Source organism: Vulpes vulpes, chromosome 16 (assembly GCF_048418805.1).
Source record: "Vulpes vulpes isolate BD-2025 chromosome 16, VulVul3, whole genome shotgun sequence".
In the NCBI taxonomy this organism is placed as follows: Eukaryota; Metazoa; Chordata; class Mammalia; order Carnivora; family Canidae; genus Vulpes; species Vulpes vulpes.
In genome coordinates, this window is record NC_132795.1 from 74859932 (window position 1) to 74882617 (window position 22686).

At 35.1% G+C, this 22686-nt stretch overlaps 1 protein-coding gene across 1 annotated transcript in view; it reads right to left on the reverse strand.

Moving 5' to 3' along the window:
* LRPPRC (leucine rich pentatricopeptide repeat containing) overlaps nucleotides 1–22686 on the reverse strand; it is a 106937-nt gene that overhangs the window by 64784 nt on the left and 19467 nt on the right. The window contains exons 4-14 of the mRNA XM_025992562.2: nucleotides 21967–22088; nucleotides 21806–21864; nucleotides 21029–21115; nucleotides 19841–19967; nucleotides 19340–19484; nucleotides 18905–19050; nucleotides 18556–18661; nucleotides 18366–18473; nucleotides 10973–11091; nucleotides 9206–9299; nucleotides 5958–6024 (exon numbers count right to left, since the gene is read on the reverse strand). Of these exons, the coding sequence (XP_025848347.2) occupies nucleotides 5958–6024; nucleotides 9206–9299; nucleotides 10973–11091; nucleotides 18366–18473; nucleotides 18556–18661; nucleotides 18905–19050; nucleotides 19340–19484; nucleotides 19841–19967; nucleotides 21029–21115; nucleotides 21806–21864; nucleotides 21967–22088 (1180 nt within the window). The remainder of the gene's footprint in view (nucleotides 1–5957; nucleotides 6025–9205; nucleotides 9300–10972; nucleotides 11092–18365; nucleotides 18474–18555; nucleotides 18662–18904; nucleotides 19051–19339; nucleotides 19485–19840; nucleotides 19968–21028; nucleotides 21116–21805; nucleotides 21865–21966; nucleotides 22089–22686) is intronic.

The window sequence follows — 22686 nt, forward strand, 5'->3', positions numbered from 1 at the left end:
CAACATATGAAAAGCAGCACCATTACACAGTGGCATAAAGTCCCACTTGCCAAGTTCAGGTTATTGCCATGAGTCAGGGAATCCCTCCTTCTATCACAAGACTCTGTTGTGGCAAAAAAGACTTAAATGCCTGCATGTCAATTCTAAAGCACTTATCTTTATGGTATGTTATACCCCCAGTCAAGTTTTTTACTAGTTTCAGTAACATTTGCCTTTTAGAGGCGACTCAATATTTCTGGTGGTGGTGTTTTCAAAAACATATAGTATATATACTGCTCTCTTTCTAATTTGAACTTTCTTCAGCTAGCACTATTGTTAGGAACAAAGTCTTACTCATACTTAATATCAGCTGCCTTGGATCTGACATAAGAATTTACTAACTTTATCAGATCCAAAATGCCCTTGAAAATATTCTTATAAATAGGCTTATTTAAAAAAAAAAAAAAAGTTTAGAAGCAAAAATTCCTTAATAATCTCAAATAATCTCACCCTAACTAAGCAGCATTGAATTTAAATACTATTCTATGGTGACTTTGCCAACATATGTTAACAGGCAATTTATAAATTGGAAAACTGGGGTGCCTGGGTGGCACAGTCAGTTAAGCATCTGCCTTCATCTCAGATCATGATCCCAGAGTCCTGGGATCAAGCCCCACATTGGGCTCCCTGATCAGTGGGGAGTCTGCTTCTCCCTCTTTCTCTGCCCCTCTCATTGCTTGTGCTCGCTCTTGAGCTTTCTCAAATAAATAAATAAAATATTTAAAAAAATAAATTGGAAAACTTCAGGAAGGCATATACTTGATTGGTAATTAATGCTCATATCTTGAGCTTATCAACTTACAGAAAGACTAGCTCACCACTCAAAGACTACTCTCAAAAGACATGAAGAAAAATAGTGTTGGTATTTCAAAAATATTGTAGGATAGCATTAAAAATTAATCCGGGCCAAGAAGTTACAAAATACATGCTGGGAACTACTGCCTTGTGGACTCTAAACCTAGCACTAAGAGACAGTTTACACTAAGGGTAGATAACTATTCCAAAACTGCATTCCGATAGTGAAATGCATATTCAAGTTTCCCTTAAGATTATCTAAAGTGACTATGATATCTCATTCAAGAGCTCTATAACTTCTTACATTTTAGATGACTATGACTTTTTTTAAGGAAGAACTAAGTGAATCTTAGATGTTAATCCTTACAGGAGTCTCAGATGGTTAATTTGAACTCTACTGGGAATGCTGATCAATACTCAGCTTTCTTCTACTCATTCACCAATTCTAAAGTTGATAGAGTACAACAGGACCTGGAGAAGCATGTGATAGGTGACTGCTTCAATAGTTGTACTGAATGTCCTGCAGAGGTTTTTTGTTTGTCTGTTTTTAAAGATTTATTTATTTGAGAGAGGAAAGGAGAGGTGGGGTGGGAGAGGGAGAGAAACTCAAACTCCACTGAGCCCAGAGCCCAACCCAGGGCTTGACCTTACCACCCTGAGATTTTGACCTGAGCTGAAACTAAGAGTTGAAACCAAGAGTCTAACACTTAACTGACTGTGCCACTTCGGTGCCCCTTTGCAAAGAGATTGTATTTTTTTATTTTTATTTTTAAAGATTTTATTTATTTATTCATGAGAGACACACAGAGAAGAGAAGCAGAGACACAAGCAGAGGGCGAAGCAGGCTCCATGCAGGGAGCCAGCTGTGGGACTCAATCCCAGGACTCCAGGATCATGCCCTGGGCCGAAGGCAGACACCAAACCACTGAACCACCCAGGGATCCCCGCGAAGGGATTTTAAAATACACACACTACTCATACTACTCAAATTAGCATCAACTAAAAGAAGACTACATTGTAATGTTTAAGATACTGGATTGCAACAACACTGATTTTGTTCTGAATTTTTAAGTTTTAGAGGTGCAAAAGAAAAAAAATCACCTCTAGTCACAAATGCTTCAAAATATGCACATGTTCTTCTGACTAATACCAAATTATTACCACAGCCTGAAACTTTTCTATATCTACAATAAGAAAAATTCACCAACATAATATAATTTTAGAACCCACAGATTCAAATACTTTTCCCAGAGGGACTAGTTACAACTTGCTATAGCACACACTAACAGAGAGGAGAGACCCTGATAAAGAGCTCTGGAGACCTACAGCTCAGTCTTTCATTGAGTACTTATAATCACATGGGAGAGAGGCAACAATCTGAAGCCTAGGGAATTACCTGAGACCTTTCCAGAGACTGAAAAAAGACAACTGCCAAAACCCACACAAGCATTAGACTAGCTCACATTCCCAATGATCTCAAAAATATATGGGCTAGGGGTGCTTGGCTGGCTTAGTCAGTGGAGCATGGGACTCTTGATCTCATGGTTGTGGGTTGGAGGCCCACACTGGGTATAAGAGATTACTTAAAAATAAAAAACCTTAAAGAAAAATAAAAACAAAACATGGGCTAACAGGCAGGATACTCAGAATGATACTGCTTCAATAGTGAGGCTGAATTAATTTAGTGGGAATAATTCTAGACTGAAGACCATTCTAATCCTGCCTAACAAAGCATAAAAGCAAGCACTAAGGGCAGCCCAGGTGGCTTGGCGGTTTAGCGCTGCCTTTGGTCCAGGGCCTGGTCCTGGGGACCCAGAATCGAGTCCTGTGTTGGGCTCCCTGCGTGCGGCCTGCTTCTCTCTCTGCCTGTGTCTCGTCTCTGCCTCTCTCTCTCTCTCTGTGTCTCTCATGAATAAATAAATAAAATCTTAAAAAAAAAAAAAAGCAAGCACTAAGAAAACTAACATAAACTTAAAACATCAGAACAAAGCTCAAAAATATGTAAAGGAATACAAAAAAAACCAAAACAAAACAAAATCCATATTCAACAGAATGAATTCCACATCTGGCATCTAAACAGAAATTACAAAGAAGCAGAAATGTATGATGTATAATGAGGCAAAAAAGACTAACCAATAAAAACAGACCAAGAAGTGACACAAATGATAGAATTAATAGACAAAGACATTAAAACTTCTATCAACAATATCTCCATATAGTCAAAAAGGAAGAAAAAAGCATAAGCATGTTAAGGAGATAGAGAAGATATATTTTTAAAAATCCAAACTGTATATCCAGAAATGAGAAATATCATATTTGAGATTTAAATATATTCTAAATGTGTATCTACCTCAGCCAAGCCTCCACCCTGCACAAATTTGTCTACTTTCTCCAAAATAAAGGCCAAGTTCCTTTGTTATTTACCATATTTCAGTCTGATCTCAACCACCATCTCCAATCTCCACAATAAATACTTGCTGAATTAAAGGGAATGCCTAAACACAGAGGTAGAAAATAATGCCTCCAAATTAATTCAACAGCATTGATCATGTGCCAGGTATTAATCTAGGCACTGAAGATAGTGCAATAAACCAAACACAGAGCTTATGTTCTCATCATCAAAACAGCTGCCACAAAATCTGTCACAAAACAATAACAAAAAGATACACATGCCTTTATTAAGAGCCATTTACTTTTCCAAATTACCACAACTTAGGTTGCCTAATTTCCCAGCCCACAACAAATCAAACACAGCAAATTATTTAAGCGTGTGTAGGTTACTTACAGTAAATACACTGAAAGTTGTCAAGAGTGACAAGAAAAACTCTTACAGCAAAGAAGGGGACACAAAATTAAAAGCAGAAACAGAAAACACAGCAAGCAGATGCATATTTACCAGAGGGGCAAAGTATGCAGAGACATTAAAACATACTTTAATGATTAAGGCACTACAAGCTCAATGACTGATCAAGGTATATAATTTGAATACACAATTTTTTTTCCCCATCACACTGCATCAACTTTATAGTCTAAGTACCTTGTTTAAGAAGCCAGGACATGTGAAATATAACAACTGCCATTTAAACAGACCAAAAAAATATGTTAGTCAGGTTAAAGAAGGAAACACGTATGACATGGAAGTTTATATGAAAAACCTTTTCAAGACATTTTTCAAGGGTAATCAAATGACATTGTTACTATGCTTCACTTCATAATAAATTATGGGTTCTGAACTATTTTTATGGGTTCTTTTTTTAAAATCTGGCTCTACTGGGTGTTATACAATATGTTGGCAAATTGATGCAAATAAGATTTTTTTTCTTTTTTGCAAATAAAATATTTAAAAATAAATAATCTGGCTCTATAGCATTTCTATACACTTAATTATGTATTCTGTATTTTTCAAACTTTAATTTTAAAGGCACAGTCCTTGGTTGGTTTATTTTTTAATGTAAAAAATAACAAGACTAGACAAGACTATCACAGAGAAAAGTGGAACTGCACTGGCTAAAGAAAGGGCAGTAACATGGAATCCCACCTACCTGTTCTCTCTCCTTGCCTATAATGGAGGTTCTGGAGAAGTCTACCGAAAACCCTCATGCTCCCACCAATAAATAGACTAAAAATTACTGAGATTAGTGTCAGAAGTCATTAACATTATAATAAAGAATGACAAAATTAGAAACTCATCATTTTCCAGCTACCACTGCAAGCAACTGATTCAACAAGATTACCAATGGCTGCTAAAACCACTGAATGGGGATCCCTGGGTGGCTCAGCGGTTTAGCGCCTGCCTTTGGCCCAGGGCATGATCCTGGAGTCCCGGGATCAAGTCCCATGTCGGGGTCCTTGCGTGGGGCCTGCTTCTCTCTGCCTGTGTCTCTGCCTCTCTCTCTCTTTCTCTCTCTCTCATGAATAAATAAAATCTTTCAAAAAATAAAATAAAGCCACTGAATGAAAGGTACTGAGAAACAGGATAGACCCACTGTCATGAAGTTATCATCCCACAGACTTATTAATCACAAAGGGAGTGAAATTCCTTTGCAAGAGACATGGTGGCCACCACCATAACCAAGTGATCAAACTTAGCTGATGACACCAACTTTGCCTCTTTTGCTGCAGTAAGAAATGCCATCACCTGTCAAATATTCTTGCTAAAAGTATTCAAGCTGAGTCTGATATGAGGGAAAAAAATTAGATGACTACAAATCTATAGAGAAAGTAATGTGGACTCTTCAAAAAAGTCAATGTCATAAAGACAGAAAGAAGATAGGGAAATTGTTCTGGATTAATAGAGACCGCAACCAAACGCAATGTATGTACTTATTGAATCTTCAATCAAAAAGTAAAATAACAACAACAAAAAAAAGGTAAAATAACTGTAAAAGAAGCTATTTTTAGAAGTGGAACAATCTAACTATTAACTATGTATAGTAGGTGACATTATCATATTGTTAATTTTTTACGATACTGGTATTGCCATTATATAGATCATGACGTTATTCTTATGAGAGAGAAGCTGAAGGATTCAGTACGATGATACCAACAACTTCAAGTGGTACAGCAAAAAAAACAAAAAAACGAAAAAAAAAACGTATATATTTGCTTGTGTGTATATATTAGAAAATTAAGTGTTGAGAAAGCAAATATGGTAAATATCAAAAATAGTGAATCTACATAAATGGTATTTTATTATTCTTTCAACTAATTATGTTGGAAAATTTTCAAAATAACAAAACTGAGGGGGGGGGGAAAGGTCATTAATATCCCCTGAGCACACAGAAGACAGTAGTATTACACTGACTAAAGTTACCTTGAAATTAAATACTCTAACCACCAAACATACATACAACTTTGTAACTCCAATCTGCCATTTTCAAACAGTGCTTTCTTCTTTGAAACACGACTTTTACCAAATCTGTGTGTACTTCTTAGAAAAGATGCTTTAAAAGCCTGCCTACACTCAAGTCAACTACGTAGGAGGAAATTAACACAGATAAGTTATTTCATGCAACTAGTACATTAGAAGATTTGGAAGACAAGAATATCTAGATTTTCCTTATATAGCAGATCAGAAAAACAGGAGAAATCAGGCAAAGAACATTATAAAGTAATCATCTTACCTCCTAAAGCCTAGACTTAGACTGCTTCTTAAAGAAGAGGATGAGATAGGCAATGTATTTGATTCCACTGCAAAAGAAAGTGATCATCATTAAATTCCAGAGCAAACCCAAAAAACTTATTACCTTATTTGGAAACACATACCTTTTAATTTTCATTTTGGAAATTTTATTTCTAAAATGGCAATGTTCTCATACAAAATTAATTAAATAATGCAACAATACATATATGCAATATAAGCTATCCTTTAAAAACATTTTTACTTTATTATCATGAATAAATACAACTAATGAATTTATAAATATTCTTTGGCATAAATGGTAATAACTAATCTACCAGCACACTGAGTTAGTCTGGTACCAAATTGTATGTTACCAAACATACCAAAACTGTATGTTACCAGACAATGTAGCACTATGAAGGAAGATATTGTAACCCTATAGCACTTCTGTCCTTTAAAGGAAAAAAGATGTTTCCTCATAGTAGCAGTGGGTTCTGCTGAACGTTCACACTTTGTCATTCCATTTTCTACTATGATCAATGACCTCATTCATATGAGAGTGACAACTTAAAGCCATAATAAAATAAGTCTTTACCTCTGTGGTATAATTGATTCAAATTCACTCTTCATTTTTAAAGTATTTGTTTGCTCTACTATTCATTTTGCCATTTAACAATATACAACATTGTATGTTTCAATGCTGACACTAAGCCTGATTTGCCTTAACACACAGGCCTGATTCTTCACTTAATTCTTACCACAACGAGGAAGGGCAAAAATCAAAGTAGGCATCTCCTGAATTTATTTTTCCCTGTCATTGCATTAAAATGGTACCATGTTATAAGTAATGGATTCAATCTTTTTACATGTAATGTGACTATTAAATGACCCAAGATGGACAGAATTAGAGAGGAGCTCACAGTATATGTAAATTCTGAAAACAGAATTAGTACAGTTTAGAAAAGATTAAGACATACATGGTTAACTTAAAAAAAAAACTTATGGAAAAAAACATGGAAGATTCTAAGAGCATTTGCCCATTTCTCCTAAATATGAATAAAAATTCAACTCGCACACCTAAGGAGAACTGTTTTAGATCAAGCGTTATATCCTTGAATAGAGAGTGTTTCTCAATAGTTTTACGCAGCACTTGAAAATCTAAAAATCATTTTTTAAATGACCAGCATTCACTCAAGGCATTTTAAAGTAGACATAACTACATATCTTTCAGCAACCTTTAATACTGCTTGATCCAATTAATTTTCCATGCCTACAAACTCAAATAGGAAAATGTTTCCTACTACTACCAAACTGAATCAAAATAAGCCAGTACTCTTCTCTACTACCTGCCATTCCCTGTAATGTAGTAACCAAAAGTGACTACCTAGGATCTCTCTACATTGACTACAGCCATTAGAGAACTGCTCTTCAAAGACCTGTAAATCAAAGCAGGAGGGGAGGGCACTGATAGGAGTGGCTAAAATACTCTTTATTCCTAAAGTTCCTGGAATTTTTTTCAAATTTCATAAACAACCTTTTAAAAAGTTATTTTTATACTACTCAAATTAGTATTTTACAGAATACTGTCAAGTTTTTATTCCTTAAAAAGGTGACCAGAAACATCTCAGCAAGATGAAAGCTGCTGAAAAAAGCCATTCAGTTTCCGTAGCAACAAACAAGTCTGAAAAATCAAGGCTGACAAGGCAGTGGAACGGATGATATGATAAAGGGAAAAGGCAGCTCTCAGGTATGCACCTTGTGTACCCAGATTCTTCTGCTAATGCTCCTGTTTTCATCCTGTCAGTAAGGCAAATCTATATATTATACTGAGTGGAAGGCAAAAATCAATACCCTCAGCAGCCGGCATTAATACCCAACGTTCTTTTTTTTTTTAAGATTTTATTTATTTATTCATGAAAGACACAGAGATAGAGAGGCACAAACACAGGCAGAGGGAGAAGCAGGCTCCATGCAGGGCGCCCAACATGGGACTCAATCCCGGATCCCCACATGGGACTCAATCCTGGATCCCCAGGATCAGGCCCTGGGCTGAAGGCAGCGCTAAACCGCTGAGCCACCCAGGCTGCCCAATACCCAACCTTTAACTTAAATAACAGTCACCATTTTTCATACTGAACACTTGCTTTTTTCTTATAATACTAAGATGAACTACTTTAAATACCAATAATAGGGGCACCTGGTGGTTCAGTCGGTTAAGCATTTGCCTTCGGCTCAGGTCATGATCCCAAGATCCTGGGATCGCGCCCCGCATCAGGCTCCTAGTTCAGTGAGGAGTCTCCTTCTCCTTGCCACTCTGCCTACTTGTGCTCTTTCCTCTCTCTGACAAATAAATAAAATCTTTAAAAAAATTTTTTAAATACCAATAATATGGTTTTTACAATGCTTCCATCTATACAATTTGAATATACATCAATCCCAGCTTAACTTCTAACATTTTAGGGGTCTAGAAACTGATGTTTGTGTGTTTTAGTTTTTAATGGTATCCTTTTCACAAGATTAGAAAAACAGGTAATGTCACAGACATGTTCAAAAATGAAGACTTTAAGCAAGGTCTTATTAGCACATTGTAACAGGGTGAAACAATAAGGTTAAAATCAGAATATCTTGGTTCTGGCTCAATCACTAACTTTGACCAAATCACTTAACCTCTCTGTGCCTTTCTTCATCTATCAGTGTAGGTAATTTTATTGACATGTGATGCATACTGTAAAGCATCATAGCATTTATACGCATTTAATAAACATCTGCTATGTTTTGGTTAATGAGGTCTAGAAGTGATGGGCTTCATTTAACAATAGCTATAGTAGGCATTAGTTTAGAAAACACTTTCAGAAACAGTATCTCAAATGATTTTTTTTTCACACCGACTCCTACAAGCTAGCTAAGAAACACTATCCCCATTTCATGAAATTGAAACAGAAAGACCTGTTCCAAGTCACATAATTAGCAGTTTAATTATAAACAGAACTCAAGTCTTCTAGTACAAATCTACCACCATGTTATCTCCAAGCTCCTTTTAATTTTAAAATTATTTCCAAATTATCCACAAGTTCAAATCATAAACAGTCTTATCAGTCTGACTTAAGCAAAATACATAAAAAACATATAAAGATACCTTGACCTTGACCTTCTCTAAGGTAGCTATCGAGGGCACCAACTACCCTACATGCCCTTAGTAATAACTGAAATCAATACCTGTCAAGTTTACTGCTAATGTTTCATACTTACAAAACGATAAAATATAGGCTAAGTTCCCGTTAACTGCTTCACTTCTCAATTCAGCTTGTGAAAATACAGTACTTTCAGGCAGACATCCATTTTCCTAGGGATAAAGCATATTTCAATAACACACTTTAGCTAAAAATATTTTGATATGCCATTCAAATTTCCCATTTTCCCATTTTTTATATCACCACAGTCTTGGATAATCCTTCCTTTAAAAAAAATCATTTTTTAGAATATGTGAACTAACAGAACTTTTGCAAAAGCTATGAGATGGAGTTCCAACATTCCAAATTAAATGCTTATCTTCAAATTCAGATAATCAGTTACCCGTAGAAAGCCTTCCTTCTAGGAAGAGTTTACTACTGAAGGCACTAGGACAGTTCTCTCATTCATAACAAAATAAAAATTCAACACACTGATCTAAAATGATACTTTGGGACATATGGTAAGGTAAAGATCAAATTTAATTTACTTAACTCCAAATGGCTAGTCACATGTCCCAACATCATCACTTGTTTAAGAACTGAAGTATCTGAGCCAAAATTCAGCTCCAATACATTTACTGAATCACTGTATAATAGCACATTTAAAACCACCCAATCAAGAATAAGCAATAACCAAAAATAAATAATGCTGTATCCATACAATAAAACAGCATGCAACCATAAAAAAATAATTGGTAGAATTACATGTGTAATAGAAAATGCCAAGTGAAAAAAGTAGGTAGGTTGTGGAGAAGAATATATAGGAAAATTACTTTTGTTTAAATATATTTTTAACAGTAAAGTATGTATAGTACAGGCTCAAAATACTCTTAAGTACTCAGGGAAGAGAAGTAAAGACACTCAGGACATAAACTCTGCCTTTAAGAGGATTGTAATTATGTAATTATTTCAATGAAAGAAAAAAACACTCCAGAAATATTAGAAAAACCTAGGCATTATGTGAATAACCTTGTAGGAAACAGATCTTTTGAACAAAGTATTTCTTATTAAAAGTGTTTGGTGCTCTGCCATGTTGTTCCTAATTGTATAGCACTTTGTTGTGAAAGTGAAAGTGCAACCCTTGCTGATCCAATGCACTCTAAGTCAATTTCTTTCTATGCCCCTTCATAAATGATTCCCATTCTGATGGGAATAGGAAGTGCTAGGTAGGAAAATAATGCTGGAGTCAAACAAAAGATTTTTTTTTTTTTTAAAGTAAGCATACTACAGAGGATATTATGAAAATTCATATACAAATGAAAATAGTCAAAAAATGAAAACTGCAGTTACAATAGATTAAGGAGCATCTATTGTTTTATTTACATTTTTTTCCTGATATTGGCCTACTGTCTGTCTTTCAACACACAAGAAAATTATTGCTTTGCCTTTCCAAGTTTTTTAAGTTTAACCATGATACTTACTTTACACTAACCAATATTTTTACAAAGCTTTAGAAAATTGTACAATGACATTTTTAGTACTCTGCTTAATGACTTTTTTTTTTTTTTTTTTTTTTTGGTTATCACTAAACAATTAGGGAGGAAAGAAATGTCTTTAATTATGAAATTAAAACCAGGGCAGCCCCGGTGGCGCAGCGGTTTGGTGCTGCCTGCAGCCTGGGGTATGATCCTGGAGACCTGGGATCGAGTCCCACATCGGGCTCCCTGCATGGAGCCTGCTTCTCCCTCTGCCTGTGTCTCTGCCTCTCTCTCTGTGTTTATGAATAAATAAATAAAATCTTAAAAAAAAAAAAAATGAAATTAAAACCACACCTTCTTGTACTCACCTGCAAAACAGCACGAGCTGACTTCGCATTACTGAAGGATGGAAACACGTAATTTATATATGTCTCCTGATCAGGACTTACTCCTATTTCATGCATTGCTTTGAGAACTTCAATTATACCTATAATATTAAATTTAGAAGCACACAGATGAGATACTTGGAATAAATTAACAAAAGATCTGAAAGTTCAGTTCATTTACTTTCTGAATCATAATGTAGGAAAAACTACTCATTTTGTTTATCTAAAAAGAGAAAGCAGAAAAGCAACAGAACTGAGAAATAAGATGATAAATGAAAAAAGAAATTAATTCCTCCTTTCTTCATCTCTCTGTTAATTCAGTAGAAAGTGCTAAGGAAATATTCTAGAAATGGTAAGAAAATTTAAAACAATTGAGCAACATGCCTAATACCTCTGGCACCCAAATGAACAGAGGTCATAAAACATCACTGCTATTACAAAGCAGTGATAGATCGAAATTGAAATTGGACCAGAACAAACACTGCAGAGGGAAGGGAAGAGCGGAGGGGGGTGAGAGGGGATCTGTCAAAGACAAAAGTATTCTTAAACACTTATATAAAAAATCCCCTAATTGTTATTAACATCTGATTTCATAGTTACAGGAATAAAAATAGACAAGGAACAACTGATTCTAAGAAAATTGTTATCTCATTATAATTAAAACTGAAAATCTACTAAAGTGTTTGTTGCTTCTTTCTTCCACTCAAAAAAAGATCTTTTATTAACTTCTTAAAAGATCATTTCATGTTTTCCAAAGCTATAGTTAGGTTCAGATAGTGCAAACTGATTTCTTTTTATCAGAGCAATTAATTTAGAAAATTATCAAATTACTCAGGTGTCACCCAATTTGACAGAGGCCACAGTTTAATAAGACGACTTTTCTTTAAAACTCATTTCCTTAGTTTCATTACTTTCACATTAAAACTTCCCCTAGGGGAGCCTGGGTGGCTAAGTGAGTTAAGGGTCTCTTTGGCTCAGGTCACAATCCTAGCCCCACATGGGGTTCCCTGCTCAGTGGTGAGTCTGCTTCTCCCTCTCTCTCTGTCCCTCCTCCCATTTGTGCTTCTCTCTAATAAAACTTTAAAAAAAAACTATCCGTAGAAGCCCCTAGTTTGGGATCCCTGGGTGGCACAGCGGTTTGGCGCCTGCCTTTGGCCCAGGGTGCGATCCTGGAGACCCGGAATCGAATCCCACGTCGGGCTCCCGGTGCATGGAGCCTGCTTCTCCCTCTGCCTATGTCTCTGCCTCTCTCTCTCTCTCTGTGACTATCATAAGTAAATAAAAAAGTTTTTAAAAATATTAAAAAAAAAGAAGCCCCTAGTTTTACCCTAACACATCCTCTACAGAAAAGTTACATTTCAATAAAATTTTTATGTAATATTCTCAAGTACAAATACTTGATTGTAAATTCCTGCTGAATACAGAAATACACAGGCAACTGTGACTACATTAAATACCTGCACATTTCTTTTAGATAAAATTCAGATTATTATTCAGGTTAAACAGTTTGTTATATTTAAAACCACCTAATGGATCTTCAAATTCTTAGATGTTTAAATATATTTTTTACAGTATAAACATAATACTGGAAAAAAAAAAACCTTAAAAGACAAAGCAAATGCTTAGTTACAAATTTAGGAGAAAATGCATGTAGTTGGTCCACAGAGCACACAACAAGCCTACCAATACTTGAAAGCAAAATTTAGTAGTATTCCTCTAACAATTCACTAGGAATTACTACTAGTAACATTGATAACTATTATAAAAGACAGCGAATCACACTTTGCTCCTCTTTATATGCAAAGATTACTAAAGCACTTGGGAGGAAGGTATATAGCTAATTGCTTTTCAATTACTCATAACAGACTTGTGCTAATCTAACGTTCTTAATGTTCTTCCTTACCAGTAATGACTGCTTTCATGACCATGGTTTAAAGTAAATTAGCTATGGGGGCATCTGGGTGGCTCAGCCAGTTAAGCATCAGCCTTCAGCTCAGGTCCTGATCCCAGGGACCTGAGACAGAGTCCTGCATGGGGCTCCCTGCTTAACCGGGAACCAGCCTCTCCCGCTCCCTCTGCCTGCAGCTTCCCCTGCTTGTGTTCTTTCTAATAAAGAGATAAAATCCTTAAAAAATAAAAATAAATAAATAGCTATACTTCTGATAAGATTCTCGGTGAAATGATAAAACAAAAACAAGCTCAAAGTTTAAAGAGACCTAGTTTTCAATCTTGTTCTGGCACTTAATGGCTGTATAGATCTGAACAAGTAACTTCACCTTTCTGAGCCATCATTTCTCAAATTACACATTAAAAATAGCTATATGCCAGGAACTGTGTCTTCTAGACACTTTATCAAATAACACTTGGCTTAATCCTTCCTAACTACCATCCGTGTTAGATTCAGCAAGTCAATGTGTCAAGGCACTCAATGAATGGAATAATTTTCTGACCTATAAGGCCTAGTGAATGGACAGAAACAAAGTACCAAGAATTATAAATATTACCTAAAGATGTGGGAGAAATTCTTGAGGCCTAGGCCTAGAGGAAGATTGAGGACAATAGGAAAAACAGGACATACTGAATAAGAATCCTAGTATCACCTTAGTTTTGATTAATATCAACAGTGGACTCTTGAACAACACAGGGCTTAGTGTTGAGCAATTGATAATCTGCATATAACTTCATACTATTCCCAGAGCAATTGATAATCTGCATATAACTTCATACTATTCCCTAAAAACCTAACTACTAATAGCCTACTGTTAACCAGAAGCCTTATCAATAACATATACAGCCAATTTGCATATATTCTGTATATTATATGCTATATTCTTAAAATAAAGTAAGCTACAGAAAAATGTTATTAAGAGAATCATTTAAAAAAGAGAAAATACATTTATAGTACTATATTCATAAAAAAATCAAATCTATGAATAAGGAGACCTGTGCAATTCAAACCTTTGTTGTTCAGGGGTCAACTTAAGATTTTCAACTCAGTCTTCTGGGGTGGTTTACTCCTCTATGTAAACAAAGCTGGAAATGTCTTTAGAAGTCAAATAATCGGGCAGCCTGGGTGGCTCAGTGGTTTAGCGCTGCCTTCACCCCAGGGCGTGATCCTGGAGACCCAGGATCGAGTCCCATGTCAGACTCCATGCATGGAGCCTGCTTCTCCCTCTGCGTGTCTCTGCCCTCCCCCGTTTCTCATGCACAAATAAATAAAATCTTTAAAAAAAAAAAAAGTCAATCTTCATTTTTAACAAAAGTTTTTTTTTAAATTTTTTTTCTTTCATTTATTTATGATAATCACACAGAGATAGAGAGAGGCAGAGACATAGGCAGAGGGAGAAGCAGGCTCCATGCACCGGGAACCCGACGTGGGATTCGATCCTGGGTCTCCAGGATCACGCCCTGGACCAAAGGCAGGCGCCAAACTGTTGCGCCACCCAGGGATCCCAACAAAAGTGTTAAAATGTGTGAGTACTACAAGATCAAAGACATATCTTGAATAAAAAAACCAAATCTCATATGTGCCTTGTAACACAACAAAAATGCAAAAACCTACAGTTTTTCCTGGAATCAAAAGAACCTGGGACCAAGTACTTGTTCTGCCACCAAAAACTGAGTTTTAGTAGTCCCTGTCCATAATGTAAGAATGATGAAAATAAAGCTCTCTACTTGGCTTTTAGGGTCATCATTTAAAGGAGAAAAACGTGTGAAACCCTAAAAGTACTCAATATATGTTAACAGTAACAATAACTATTTAATATTTTAGCTGTCTTAAAATACCCTAATAATTTTTTAAATTTCTTTAGATGACACATAGAATAAATGTAGTACAGTAAGGTAACTATATATTTGATTTTCTGTTGTCTGAAAATAGGCCAAAAAGTTATTTGTAAATACAGGATCCTTATTTCTGTACAAAACTTCACTCCAATATTTATGCTTCAAATACATTTTATTCTCTTAATTCATCATTTTTCCAATCATGTGTATTAGGGGAAGAGAGCATTCTGCTCATTTAAATGACCTGTGTTGCCAGCATTTTTAACTTACATATTTTTCTAACTGAACATAAGTTGGTTTAAGAAAACCTGAGGGGGCACCTGGGTGGCTCAGTTGGTTGGGCATCTATCTACCTTTGGCTCAGGTCATGATCCCAGGGTCTTGGGATCGAGTCCTGCATCAGGCTCCCTGCTCAGTGGGGAGCCTGCTTCACCCTCTCCCACTCCCTCTGCTTGTGCTCTCTCTGTGTCATATAAATGAAAAATGTCATTAAAAAAAAAAAAAGAAGAAAAGAAAAGAAAAGCTGGATCTATACCTTCTGATAGGGTAAGTTCAGTCACTCCCTCAAGGCATTCTGAAGGAGCATACAAAGATATTCACTTCAATAACTGACTGAACGATGGGAAGACAGAAACACTTATCAATAAGGAGAAAGTGTTACTGATCTCACATACTTACTTACCTCCCCCTAAAAAATACAATCCATATTTCTTTTTAAAATAAAAAGACTAAGATAATCATATATTAACAGATATAAACAAAGATCCCAAACCTCTATGAACTTACAAAACCTAAACTAAGACTAGGCAATCTAATAAAAATATTTCAAAAAAAAATATTTCAGACAGTCATGACAAAGTTTATGAGTCTAAAGGAAAGTCTCCATTCAAAGTTTTCTAAGAACTGAAGTAATTCAAACTTGTGGGAAAGATAAATGGTTTACCTGAACCACTTTTACCAACTATGACTTTTTATTCCGCATCATTTTAGACTCTACCCAGGGCACTCATTCTATTAGAAGCAATTTCTTGGTTTTTGAAAGTATTCTCTATTCAACCACTTAACTGGCACTTAGGCTTTCATATTGGCCCTTCCTTCTATATTTTACCCCTTCCATACCTCTGATTTTTATGTTTTCTAAATATATCCAGGGATGCAGATCTTCAATCATTATGGGTTATTTCCTCATGTAAGTCAATCGGCTAACATTCTAAGTGGTGACTTTTCCATTTGTGCCACAGAGAAAAATACTATTAAGATGAGCCATGAAGAAGTCATTCTGAGAATCTTTCTTAGGGGTTGGTGATGGCTGAACTAGCAGCCGGAATAATTCTAGAATTCAGTAATAATATGATCACAGTGTTGTTGAAAACTCTTGGTTCAGTTTGATCTGACCTCTAAATACCTGTCTCTGGTTTCCTGAAGGGTTTTATCTAGTCCTTAAGAAACACTCCAGGTGGCTCAGCGGTTTAGCACTGCCTTCAGCCCAGGGCGTAATCCTGGAGACCCGGGATCGAGTCCCATGTCAGGCTCCCTGCATGGAGCCTGCTTCTCCCTCTGCCTGGGTCTCTGCCTCTCTCTGTCTCTGTCTCTCTGTGTGACTCTCATGAATAAATAAAATCTTAAAAAACAAACAAACAAACAAAACACTCCTCTACATACTCCATCACTGCAGCCATTATTTTCTTCTGTTCTTTCTACCAGTTTATATAGGACTTCTCCTGGACAAAGAACAAGGTCATTGCACTAATAAAAACGTGACCTTCTTACCTTACCCTAAAGAAACCATATAGAATACGTAGAGTCATTTTGTTTTTACATGAAGGAAAATTGTAGAATACATACTTTACTGTATCTCTGGACCTCCTGCAAAGGAGAAACTAGTTTTTAAAAACTGCAACACAACTGACACTATCATGTACTTTCAAGTTACCTTTCTCAGCTTTTGTATTTTTCTAGATAAAACCTTCACTGATTAAAAAACTTGATACCATTTTTTAAAATGTCCTTGATGCAAAAACTGGCATCTAACTTTTAATAGTTAAGACTTTTTATAATATTTAAATACAGCATAACACTTACAAATGTCTAATGTGGAGGTACTATGGTATTTAAAAAGAGAATTGAAAATAGAACAGAAATCCTCAGTTTTAATCCCAGCATAACTGACAGCTAGGTGTGGAACATAAGGTCTGTCACTGAATCTCTCTCCTGCTCTCAGTTGTTTCATTAATATAAAGTGAGCTTTCAACAAAGCACCTCTGAAATCTAAATTATAAGATTCCAAGAAAGGATGGATTCAACATAAAGCCCACTTTTCTACTAGTTTGAGCTATAACTATAAAAAGAAATTACCTGAATTCTTTTATGTTTACTAAGTTGTTAAAATGTTGTAAGCAATTCAAGTCTGGATACAACCATAAGATTGAAAAAAGCAAATTTTCCTGATGAACAAATATTCAATGGGGGTATTTTCCAAAGTATTTTCTTATCTGTGTAGAGATGGACAACACTAATATGCCCAAAGATTTCCATAGAATGATGTAAACTTTCTCTGGTTCAAAAATACTGGGTTAAAGGTTACTTCTTGGAGCTTTCAGAACAGGAGGATATGCAAAGAGTTAATCAACTAGCATATTGTTTTCACAAAGATTTTTCTAAAAAGGATTTTGAGACTTTTATAGCCAGAAACAATTAGGGAATACTTGTTTCACTATTTCCTTTAGACCAGAAGACGACTATATATTTAAAATAAAATTGCAATATGAAAGTCTGCTAAAAGCACTTTTTTTGTTGTTTGTGCATTTTGTTTGTCACCCAATGTCATACTAACAACTCTGCATCTCATTCTAAAGCACATTATACTGTGAGATAAAATGAAAAAGACCATTTTTTGTTTCCCCAAGGGGGAAGTACTTCTGTTAAAAGCATCTTTTTATGAGACTACTCTTTCTGAATTACCAATAATGCAAACCAAAGAATTAGATACTGTACTCTAAAATTTAATATTTGTTCAATTCTTATTCATATCCTATAGGCATCCCATGTGTACAAGGGAAAAGTATGCTAAATGCTTAAACGTACTTAAGAACCTGGAAGATTGAACATTTCTGTCCTTCAATCAGCAGGCTGTCAGGTCATGAGCACTCATTTTACAATAAGTTTTCCTTTCTTATTATGTAACTTGGCTCAGTTAAGGAGACTGGTCCACAAAGAAAATGGCTCGATTATGTAGAACTTTTTCTTGAATAAGGCTAGACAAACTAATCTCAAATAGTATATGCAAAATCAAGAACTAAAGAGGTTTTGGAAAAACTTAAAAAAAATAATGAACCACTTAAAACTACACCCTCAAGTTTGAATATTAAGATCAGAGATGAAGTCAGAAATGAAATTAAGATGAAAGAAACCCACTATGTTTTTATAAAGACTTACCCAATTCTTGACTATGATTTAAGTCAATTCTATTTTCTCAGAAGATCTACTACCCAGAAAAAAGTTTACCTTCCCTAAGAATTCAACTAGATATGTGTAGAAACTTATTCTGGATCTCTGAACCATTACAAATCTGTAAAAGGCAAAATCTAACCTTGAACATTTTTCTCCTTCTGATGTCCAGCCAGCAATGGCCAGAAATAATGAGTTCTGACAGGAAAACCTTCTTCCTTCAGAGCCTTCATCAGAGCTTTTGCCAAATCTGAAAGAGATACCATTAAAACATTACACAGCTACCTCAGCAAAACTTACTTATGTCAGTTTTAATGATGAGAATATAGTACCAGTCTTATTGGCCACTAAAGCGCACTGGAGTGTGATCTGCAAAGGAGATGTGTGCATCTGCGACTCCTTTAACTTCTTGCAGTAGTCTTTCAGCTTCTCTGCAGGCTAGGGAAAAAAGACACATCAGTGGATCCGCAAATATCCTACCATTTGACTTCTGCAAACGTTCTACCACTTCTGGGATGAAAAATTTGAACCTCTCATCTTCTTTCTACCAGATAAACTTAGACACAGAAACAAAGTTTTCATCATGCTTTTAATTGGTCTCATCTCATATGTTCTTACATTTAATAAACTCTTATTTCACTGCCTATTACACTGCCTACAAAGTAAAAACAGACAGAATACCGTATTCATGGTCACACAGTGTCGTAAAAAGAAACTGCCAAAGTCACTCATATGGTCTTCCCTTGATGCAGCACAAGCTAATAAGATTTGAAATGCGATATCTTCCAATTTTTCAGTGACTAAAAGCAAAATGAGATTCATTGCATCTGGGAAGAGAACAAAGGCATTTTTTGTTACTGAATTGAATATTTTTACACTGCAAACCACTATGAAAGTCAAACTTATGAACTGCAAATACCAAAAGGATATATCTGCCTAAATAACAGTGAAACATTTCCAAATCAAAATGTTCCCATGTGTTCATTAACTCAAGCTATTTAGCTTATTAAGCTGACTTATTAAGAGTCTTATATTCATGTACCACAATCCCCTATTGTTAGAGAATACTAATTCAGATTTTTAGAGAAATCATGAAAATAAATTTTTTAAAACTACCTGGAATATATCTTCTTTCGTATGTAATTTTTTCCAAAATTTCTGGGACATATTGAGAATACCCAGCTTTACTGAAACTAAAAATAATTTGCAATAAATCACGGTCCATAAGGTAAAGATCAGACTTCTCCACCTTCTGCAGAGTCTGCAAGCAGTTCCAGAAATTAGGAGAACAAGTTAGAAACCAGCATTTTTAAATTAAAGCCAAATAAATTAAAATACTAAGATTTTAAAGATTAGGAACATACACTATCTAAAGGTTTAGGACTTCTTTTCTAAGACAGAAAATATTATATTTCAGCAATAATTTACATCAACACCAAGGTACCAAACTATAAAAATCCTCCTTCAATACTAGAGTCTACAAGAAATACCTTTAAAAACAGAATTAAAATACACTTTTTTGTTTCATGGAAAATGGAATGCAGGCTTACACAAATGACTTTTACTTTTTATATAAATGATTTTAAAGTACTTTTATTTACATGACATAAGTCATACCTGCTTAACATGGTCAATGTCACCTTTTTCAGCATATGCATTCAATAATGCTAGGTATGTGTCTGGACCAGGCTCAATTCCAGCCTCTTTCATCACTGTGAGAATATTTTCTGCATTCTCTATATCTCTAGAAGTTATTCAAAGAAAAGAGAACAGATTACTATAATACTGCCAAATGTAGTATTATCATTCAATCTAAAATGTATTACCCGAGGGGGCACCTGGGTGGCTCAGTGGTTAAGCATCTGTCTTTGGCTCAGGTCGTGATCCTGGGGTCCTGAGATCAAGTCCTACATCGGGCTCCCTGCAGGGAGACTGTTTCTCCCTCTGCCTATGTCTCCGCCTCTCTGTCTCTCATGAATAAATAGAATCTTTAAAAATAAATAAATAAATGTATTACCCTATTCTTATTAAAATTAAAAATTCTTATGAACCGTTTAGACCAATTAGCAAAGAAAATCAGAAAACAGCAAGTACATTTCAAAATGGTTATCAGTCTCTGAAGTAACAATAATAATAAACATCTCAAATTTTGACAGGCAACTTTTCCAAAAGAGAAACCAAATTGCATAATAATCATGTAGACCTTAAATTAACATGTCCTCTTTTGTCAAGTATGCTATGACTCAAATTTACCTTTTACGGAAAGAATAATGTTTAGGAAATTATTCTTCAAAAATGAAACTGCTTTCCACAGGCATGAAGAGAGCAATTAAAATACTTTAGAAAGTCAGGGGCTTTGGATCAGCCCTATCTTTTAAAATAGAAAATTTTCAAATACAAGTTTTACAAAACAGATACATTTAAGTTATTTAAAAGTTGCAGGTTAAAAAAAAATATATTAAATAAAAAATAAAAGTTGCATGTTCTTCTACCTCACACATTCAAAATTTTTGAGGGGATAAAAATGGTTTCAGAATCTTATACAATTATTTTCTTTTTTTTTCCTTAAGATTTTGTTTATTTGACAGAGAGAGAGCACAAGCAGGCAGAGCTGCAGGCAGGAGAGGAAGAGAGAGAAGCAGGCTCCCTGTGGAGGAGAGCGCCCAATGCGAGGCTCAATTCCAGGACACTGAAATCATGACCTGAACCAAAGGAAGACGCTTAACAGACTGAGCCACCCAGGGGCCCCTACAATTATTTTAATTTAAACCTTGCTTGAGAATAAAATCTTAGGTTGAACATTACCCTGCTCTCGCATGCCCTGTAACAAGAGCGCTGAAAACTGCCTCCGTGACTGGCAGATCCTTAGTTTTCATAAATCCAAGAATCTTGCTGAAAAAGAGAAATGAATACACTTCTTAGAAATATACATCAAAAACACTTTTTACAACATATGTACAGAAAATCTCACTCCCTGAAATTATTTCAATTATATCAAATTATATATCTTGAACTACTCTTGGTAAAAACAGCAGGCAAGTTTTTAAAACCTAATTCTTTCTTCTGTACTACTAATTAACCTTTAAAAAGCATAAAGTTTAATAAAATCCATTTAATTAAAAATGAATTATACATCTCAATCTATCCCTTATTTCCTAAAACCTCCATCCAAAAGTAGTAATTTATACAAAGAAAGAAATGTCACAACTGATTTTATATGAATCAGCAAGATAGACTATTGCCAGTTTTATAAATGAATAGTTTAAATGGCTGAGAACATTTCCTTTAGGAAATATCAATTTACAAAGATCAAAGCCAACTTTATACATCGCAGCAACTTTAAGCTTCTGGTCCAGTAAATCAAATTTTTAATTAAAATAGCAATATTCACTTGTCTTTCTCCTCTTACACAACTTTATATTTTATCTAAGTTGTATTACCAAATTTGCTAGATTAAAATATTGTGAAGTAATTTCCCTAAGAAAACACTTTAATTTAAAAACAAATAGGTGAGTGAATATATTCTAGGCTTTAAGACTTACAAATTTGTTCACTTAAACATACATTTATAGAGCTCCTTACCTGGCACCTTCAATATCTCCTGCATTACAATAAGCAGCAATCAGCCTCTGGTATGTCACCTGTCAATGAAATGGGCCAGTTAATATTTTTTAAATGCTATTTTTTCCCTGACATAAAAAAAGCGACGTAACAAAAAAACATTTATGATAGCAACTACCTACTCGATTTGGTTGAATGTTTGCTTCCTCCATTTTTGTCAAGAAGTCAGTTGGTGAAAATTTATATTCATTTTGAAGATAGACTTTAAGTAAAGCATTGTAGTGACTTACATCATACACAGTACCTACAAAAAAAGTTTAAATCAAACTTTTAGAAAAGTACATAAAATCATATCCTTTATCACAACTAAAATACGCGTACTTAAGTTTAACAAACAAAAAGGGTAATCACCTCAGCATTTCACCCCATACTTTGACCCATCTATATAGAAAGCCTGTCAGAACAGAGCAAGCTAAGTATTTAAGACAATAATTAATTGAATTACTGTACAGTTACAAGTAACTGCTTATTCAGATGTTAAGAACTCTCTTACTTATGCAGCATAGTATTCCCTTCCTATTGGAAAATGTTGACAATACCTCTGTATTTAAAGTGACTGAAAGATTTTTCTACAGAAAGCAGTCCTTGCCACGATACACACACATTAAGATGAACTTTGACTATAGTTGTTTCATACAAGTAGGACAGTGCTAGCAACTTTCCTTATTTACTAACCAGGGTACTCAAAGTGTTTCTCTGAAGGCTCCATTTCCAGTTGCTGAACACTATTTTTCTAGTCTGCTGTTGTTAACTACTTGTATTCCAAAGCCCTTTGTTTACTTTCTGGGTCCATCTTGCCTACGGCCACATCAATCATGGTTACCATTCAGCCTTCCTCGACC